General features: G+C 38.8%; 1 protein-coding gene across 1 annotated transcript; it reads right to left on the reverse strand.

Annotated features, from left to right (window-relative positions):
- Positions 1-242: 242 nt before the first annotated feature.
- Positions 243-1,252, reverse strand: LOC147431941 (uncharacterized). The gene has a single exon (XM_086493060.1). It carries the CDS (start codon positions 1,199-1,201, stop codon positions 494-496), a length of 708 nt encoding a protein of 235 aa, XP_086349186.1. The 5' UTR covers positions 1,202-1,252; the 3' UTR covers positions 243-493.
- Between the last annotated feature and the right edge of the window lie 7,003 nt (positions 1,253-8,255).

Genomic DNA, 8,255 nt, shown 5'->3' on the forward strand with positions numbered 1-8,255 from the left:
ACTGAACATAATACCGGGTGGAAGATACATGCTTTACCTTGCAAGTTGTGAAAGCTTTCTTCTCAATAAGAGTGAGAGTTAGTGGTATATAGCTTTATCGAAGCCCGAAATGAAACGATGTTGCACTGAAGAGGACTCGAACGCCTAACTACCCGGTTCGAAGCCAGGGACTCTATCCAATTGAGCTATCGGTGCGGGGGGGTTGGGTCAAGGAAAGCCCAACCCTGGAAATGTTTTTTGCGTTATTTCAAAATAAGTTTACGTAATTAAAGAAAATTAACTCAATTAAAAGACAAAAAAGTCAATCTTTGTCGTTGATGATCTCTCGGTTGGTTACCGAATAATTTAACAATCTCTTCCCTAAAAGAAAGTAATTACTTGATATATGTAATCCGTAATATTCGCATTCAGTCGTCAGCTGTGATTTTTACCCTCCCCAGGGTGTCCACTCTGCCCGTGAGACAATTTTTTAACCACGACGTCTACGTTTAAGTTAAAAGGCAGTCCCTTTACGAATCCGGCTTCTAAGCCTATGAAACTTAACGAAAATCTGGATAGCGTCCCTGGCTTTATTATGAACTGCTTGGATTTTATCCGCCTCCTTCTGCGAAACAGTTATTTCTGTTTCTGGATTCGGCATGTCTTGCTCAACAAAAACTACTTGTGGAGTCGAAGGCAAGAGCTCAAACAGGGCTTTATACATGTCAATCAAAGGTTGCGCCTGGGAGACTATTTGCGCGCCATAATGCGCTATCACTTCTTGGGAGAAGGGGACCTTCAAGAGGAGTTCTATGCCCTCTTCCGGGGACATTCTTAAAGGGAGAGATACCCCAGAGATGAGCATCAAGCCAGGAATAAGATCCTTATGGAACGACGTAAACAAACGGGAGTTTGCCTCCTTAAACTGTACAGAAATCGGAGCCCATTCCTGCATCGTGGCTTCGCTGACTATGGAGGGGTTTAACTTGGCAGAGATAGAGTTTACTAGATTGTTTATTTGTGCAGGCTGCAGTTGTGAAACGAATTCATAACCGTTCTCAACGCTGGGCAATCTGCCTTGTTGGTAGATTTTTAGTATTTTATCACAATCTTGCCAAGTTTCAAATAAGATTGAACGGCAATCCTCCTCCTTTAGTTGCATAAACTGTGAATGTGAAGACGCTTGAGTTACTATTGAAGAACTACTAGCACCCATATTCATACAGAATGCTGTTTCAGCAAACCCAAGCCCAATTAGATTTAGTAAAATTAAAAAAAGAGCAACAAACAAGAATACCTTTCTCAACGTAAGAAAGGAAAGATATATGGTGAGGTTATTAAAAAGAAAGGAGAGATATATGTTGAGGTTCTTAGAAATAAAGGAAAGATATATGGTGAGGTTATTAAAAAGAAAGGAGAGATTTCTGGTGAGTTTATTAAAAATAAAAATAAAGGAGAGATTTCTGGTGAGGTTATTCATGGAACTAAATACGTTTCCAATACCTACTGCTGCTCCTGCTAGGGCTATGGTAGCTGCTCCTACTCCAATTAATTTTGCACCTTCTAACGTAACTAATTCTTAAGTGTCTGTGTAATAATAATAAAAAGGTATAGCTAGCACGCAAAAAAAGCACTTTTTTGTCTCAGAAAAGAAACAAAAAGAAATGTTATGAACACTTGAAATAAGATTTTTCTTAGTAACTTGTTATTTGACATTGATTTATAATTCAATGTGTATGATACTACTAATGCTATAACTATACTTAAAAGAATACTTATATCATATTGTATTAAATTACTATTAAAATTGTCAATTAAACTATTCTCATTTATTTCACCTAAATAACTATTATTTATTATATGAAATATTAATGGAAATAAACTTACCACTATTAATAACAATAGTTTTAAGCTTGATAACTTATTACTTATTACTGAATTTACTATATGCGGGGTTGAAACACATTGTATACCCGACAAAGAAGAAGAAAAAGCAATTGGTTTCAACGAAGAAGCGCAAGGCAATGAAGTAATTAGCTGAGAAACTGCGGGTTTCAACGAAGAAGAATTTGGCAAAGATGCTACGGGTTTCGACGCTGCGGGCGAAGACGGAGAAGCTACTGACAAAAAAGCAATTGGTTTCAACGAGGAAGCTACGAGTTTCGACGAAGATGATTTATGCGTATTCATTGTTAATTTTGGGACCGAGGATTGTTCTATTGATTGATCCTCAGCAGCAAGGTAACGAGAAAGAATCAGGTGACAATAAAGGATCAGCCGACGATAAAGGTTTAGGAAAAGGCAACAAACTATCAGACGTAGACGATATAGGATCGGACACATTAGATACACAATCTAGCACTGACGATACAGGATTAGGCACTGACGATACAGGATCACGCATAGATAAAGGATCTGGCACTGGCGATACAGAGGGGTTTGGTTCTGAAACCGATAAAGGAATTGATACTTCAGTAAACATATTGGTTACAGGATTATTAACATCTGTTTTAAATTTGTTGTAATCTTTTTATTTACTAATCTAAAATTATAGTTACATGAATTACAAATCTTCAAAAAGTTAGCGTTTGTTTTAAATTTAAGTAACTTCTTTATTGTATCTTTATATAAGATCTTATCCCCCTTAATTTTTTGAAACAAAATCAAATAATTTTTTAGAATCTCAAAAACTTGTTTTTTTTCTTCCTTCTTTTCTTTCACTTTTTATTATTCTTTTCGAGCGCTTCTTTTCTTTGAAGCATTGAGGAACACGAGGAAATCACCACACCAACCATGAAAGTTTCTGTCCCGCAAATCAGCCACTATCGCTACCTGGCTTGAATCACTCCACCGTACATAGCTGGGTCATTCCACAGATCAGGCATGATGCCATCCTTCTCTTGCTACCTTACGGCTTGGATCATTCCATTGCGGAGTCGCGGCTCTCCGTTTGGTTTGCTTGCCTTCATTGGCTGTCTGCATGGACGGATAGGCAACTCGGTTGGAAAGCTATCTCCGACCTTCCATTGGCAGACTTCCTTCGATACCCAATACAGGAGTCATTGCGTTGGAAGACAACCACTTCGATAGCTGTGCAGAAACCCGGGAAATGTCCATGGGTATCGAAAGCCCCGCCATCCTGCCCTGCCCTGCATTTCACGCGATGCTTCTACTATACCATTACTTAGCGCTTCCCCAGTGATTGGCGCGGAAGGGAAACCGGCGATAGCACTACGACTACGAGGTCAGGCCCAATGATTTCTCTATCTATCGCACGGAACCCTTGCTGGCATGCGATTACCTATTTGGTCAACTAGCTATTACATAGGTTGTCTCATAGGCTTGCCTTTAGGTTCCGTTTTGAAAGGTGATCTCATAACATAAGTCAAAGCGCTTCTCGTGTCCATGTGACAATCCGTATAATATCGAGACAATATGCCCTGACTAATGCGGCCGGCGTAGGAAACCGGAACAAACGTCTTCGATTCAGAAAGACACAAAGCATCCTCCTGACGTAATAGAATTGGTTGATGGCATGAGCAAACAGCCGGAAGATAATGTGTTTGCGTGAAATTGACGATTTGACCATTAGATGATAAATAAATCATGGTTTATAATTATACTTCGTTTTTCTCTAATAAAAAAGTGAATATTGAAAGGTTGCACGCTGATATCTCAGCTACATGGCAGTCTGTAAAGCACAATCCTAGCAAGCGAAGGGATTTTCGGGGGGAAAGCCCAAGCGATAAAGCATTAGCCATATCAAGAATTACTTTACTTTACTTTACTTAAATGTATCTACAATTTGAAGCGTAATGGTAGGATTGACGATCCTGCCTTCAAGAGTCTAAAGATCCCTTACTGTGGGGCAGCAACGGGTAAAGGCAAGCGAAGGGATTTCCGGGGGAAAGCCCAAGCGATTAAGCGCTATATCTTTTATTAGTACAATGCATCTACATTCAACGTAATGGTAGGATTAACGAGAATGCCTTTAAGAGTCTAAAGAGCCACCGTCAAAGGCAAGTGAAGAGAAAGCCCAATTAAAGATGCAAGCGTAGCTTTAGGTTAGTTTTTCAGGGGGGGAGGGAAAACCAATTAAAGAACAATGATTGCATTCCTAAATGGTTAAAGACAAAGAGTTTCACCCGTTTAGGTAACCTAGCTATTACGTTGATTTGTTTCATCCTTGGTTATTTGAGTGAAAATCTAGAATACCATGTCAAATGACGGATTTGCTTGCCCACTAATGTTATTTTAACACTCTACCCTAGTTTTTTCATGAACCCGATGGTTCGCATGGTAATGGATGGTGCTTAATATTCCTTTTTTCTTGAATTTTATTGCAACTTTTATAAGGCTCTTTACCCTGGCTTGGTGAGTCAGTCTTTTCATTATTTTACTCTGTAGGTTGCGAACTCATGGTTTTGCTTTTGTCAGAGGAGCTAGTGCTTTCCAAAGTTAAGTTTCCTTGGTCCCCTTTTTTAGGTAAGTGCTTGCCTTCTTTTAACTCACTAGTTTGATGCCTAAGCTCTATAGCTTGAAGCCTTTTATTAAGCTAAAAAGAAAAAAAGACAAAGATGAGGGTAACGAAGGGATCATACTTCTTATACGAACCCTTTTTGCGTGCATGCGCAGTATGAATTTTTAAACTAAACCCCACCTCGAGGGCAAGGATCTGCCACTATAACCAACCACTAAGAAACTGCCATGAATATGGAAAATAAAACAGCCTTTGAGTGTGCTAAACATCGAGGCAAAACAAAAAAAAAGATAAATTTTAACAATGGAATTTATTTTTTTAGGTCTGGGCCTTGCCCTCGGGAGTATTATAACTTGCAGTATTTCTTCATGCTTTGTTATACACATTTGAAAGGAACGACATAACGCGCTTTCAGAAGTCGAAAGGCTCCAAAGCATTGCAGAACGCTATCGAAATCAATTCCAAGTGTTGTATAACCAACAAGAAACCCAACGTCGACTAGGGGAAGAAAGGTTACGCTTTGAGGGGGGGTTACTTTGGGAACGAGCACAAAGAGAAAACCCCCGTAGGGAAGTCGCTTTACCAAAGCAAACTAGAATTGAAATTGACAATTCCGACCCAAGTACTACTGGGGACGTATTCTTTTGACCCAACCCTTTGTTCTTGGATACTTAAAGTTTCGGGAATCATTTTATTGGCAGGTCTTTATTGGATAATCACTAAAAAAGTAAACAAAAGGGTAAAAATAAAATTTACACATGAATTAATTTTATTTGTTACTTTAATCAATTCTTTTGTTTACCTTTTTACCCCTATTTACGTTTTCATGATGGCTTTGGAATTCTATGAAAGGGTCTCGGGAGCTAGGATGTATGCCAGTTATATATGATCAGGTGGAGTGGCATAAGATCTGCCTTTGGGCTTGAGTGGAGACACCTTTTCATTTACATAATAATTTGCTTCTCGTATTGACGAATCGGAGGAAACACCAACCAACAACCGTATCTGGAAATAATGATTAGTGGATATCGGTACCGTCACTACAGAGTAAGCTTTGGATCGGGGATTCAGTGGTGTAATGTTAAGAGGTCATGCGACATGAAGACATCGATAGCAATATAGGGAAGGTTCCCATCAGGCAACGGTTCTGCCCGACCTCGCTCAAGCACACTTTGACTGTAAAGACTTGGTATGAAGCCTTGAAGACGACGTCTCTTAATCCAAAATAGAGGCTAAGGTGGGCTGAGGAAAGGGCAGCGTAAGCAAATGTGTATAAGCCCAGTAAAGCATAACCAAGGCAAGGCTAGGGCCATCTTTGACTGGTTAGTCTGATGGGCCAGCCGTGAACGGATTTACCCTTGGCCTCTAGGTATATTGAAATTGCATGAGTTCACTGGAGTAGAGCACGGTTTGCTGAAATCGGCATAGGTTAGATGCCATTGATGGAACATGATAAGCCTGTATTTACCTGTGCATCCGTAAGGGCTAAGCATGTAACAGAGTATGGGTAAAGAAAGACCTGAGATGCAAAGTCTGAGTCTGCAAGTACGTGACCCGCTTTAAATCGAATTAAATTAAAGAAACACAAATCGATTAAAGAAGGAGGCGGCTTTAAGCACAGAGTTTAATTGGGTCGGATAAAGGGTAAACAGCCTGTCTTTCGTAAAATTGTGGCGGTATGGAAGTATGGAGATCTGGAAATAAATTCCTACAAGCCAGGCTCTGTGGACTGGTAACTAGTCTTGGCCAGCTTAACATAAGCCCTTAATCTATGCGTGCATCGGAGCTATATCTTTTTTTCTACGAAGCGGATGTAGCGTTTTGACTTTACTGGTTACGGTTGCCTGCTTTTTGCCGTAACGTGGGCCACGCGGTAAGTGGCCCGAGGCAAGCAAAAAGCTTAGGAAAATGAACCGAACTCTCAATCCAAAATCTGGTTCTATGGACGCTTACGCATAGACTATAAATGCCCCTCATCCCTAAGCGCCTGCAGATGCGTTACAATGGCGGGCCTCCGGAAACGCATTTGAGCCGTATGAAGGGAAACTTTCACGTACGGCTCCGTTGGGGGGAAAGCTCGACAAAGGGGCCTATCTATCCTAACCGAGAGTATGCTGGGATTTATGAAAAGCAGCACCTTATGATGTTCATGACTAATCGGATTCCAACATACTAGTGGGTACTAGGGGAGATTGCTACGATCGTTATTGTATCTGTATTGAAGAGATGTGAGAAAGTATTTGAATCATCGTACAACGTCTCAATGAAATGCCCAGCGGCACAATTAAAGCTGATGATTGTAAGCTATGTCCTTTATCATGACCTTAAATGAAAAAATCCATGGAATCTCTAATTCACCATTTTAAACCTTATACATAAGGGGTTTTTGTACCAGCTTTTTCTATTTATACTGCAGCTGAAGCACCTAAAGGAGAATTTGGTGTGTTCTTAGTCAGTAATGGAACCAATCGTCCCTATCATTGTAAAATAAGAGCACCTGGATTTGCTCATTTACAAGCACTCGATTTTATGTTCAAAACTCACATGCCAGCAGATGTGGTCATCATCATCGGTACTCAAGATACTGTGTCCGGAGAGGCAGATAGATAATACAATACACACAAAAAAGAAGAAAAAAAGACAAAGATGAAGGTGACGGAGGCTCCAGTGCGGGTTTGAAGGAACTGGTTCCTGAACCAGACACGGTGATATGTGAAGTTATCTATTAGTTCCACTTACAGGGTGTAGTCAAACCAATTACTGTCGATCGACGCGGTGTCGGTCGACACGGCATGATCAAATCCCGTGGTAACCCTAATCCTGTATCACCTGTGCCGGATTCTGTATCTAACGTTTCCATTCATATATCTAACGTATCCGATCCTATATTGTCTACGTCAAATAGTTTATTGCCTGTACCTAAACCATTATCATCAGACAATTCTTTATTTGCAGCTGAGGATCAATCAAAAGAGAAGTCCTCAGCCCTAAAAACAAATACATTTCAATTTTCTTCATCTTTACCCCACTCATCGAAACCAATTGCTTCTTCGTCAAAGCCCCAAGCATCGAAACCAATTGCTTCTTTGCCAATTGCTTCTTGTTTTCTTCTACAGCTTCTTCGTTGAGTATACAAAGTACTCCTGCTGTAGTAAATTTAGTAATAAGTACTAATTTATCAAGCCTAAAACTATTGTTATTAAAAGTAGTAAGTTTATTTCATTAATATTTCATATAATAAATAATAGTTATTTAAGTTCAATAAATGAACTTAGTTTATTTAACAATTTTAATAGTGATTTAATTACAATTAATATACCTATTATTTGTAGTATAGTAATAGCATTAATAGTATCATACATATTAAATTATAAAACAATTGCAAATAAGAAGTTACTATTAAAATTTTTACTTCAAGTGTTAATAACTTTTGTTTTTGTATATTTTGTTTTTGATTACTACAATATAAATTTTTTTAATAAGATTGAATCAATACTGTATCACGTAGATGAGCCTGAAACTTCTACAATAAAGCTAGACGAATCATCAGTATGGTATAAAAACCCAAAAGTTATTGTTTTGTTAGGAATAGTAGTAGCAGTAGCTGTAGCAGCAGTTGTTTACTATTTTAATGGAATTGATCCCAGTTCAACAGTATCTCAAGATATTTCAAGTTACACGGAATCTCAAGTTCTTGAAAATGTTAACTCTTCACAAGTATCATTAGGTGAAATAATATCGGAAAGGGTAAATTCTAATGAATTTCAATTAGAAATAATAAATAGAACCTCAGAGG

Source organism: Adiantum capillus-veneris, chromosome 21, assembly GCF_014529385.1.
Source record: "Adiantum capillus-veneris isolate H3 chromosome 21, ASM1452938v2, whole genome shotgun sequence".
NCBI classification, from domain to species: domain Eukaryota; kingdom Viridiplantae; phylum Streptophyta; class Polypodiopsida; order Polypodiales; family Pteridaceae; genus Adiantum; species Adiantum capillus-veneris.

Coding starts and splice junctions, on each gene's coding strand:
- LOC147431941 (XM_086493060.1), bottom strand. CDS start 1,201: ATGAATATGGGTGCTAGTAGTTCTTCAATAGTAACTCAAGCGTCTTCA.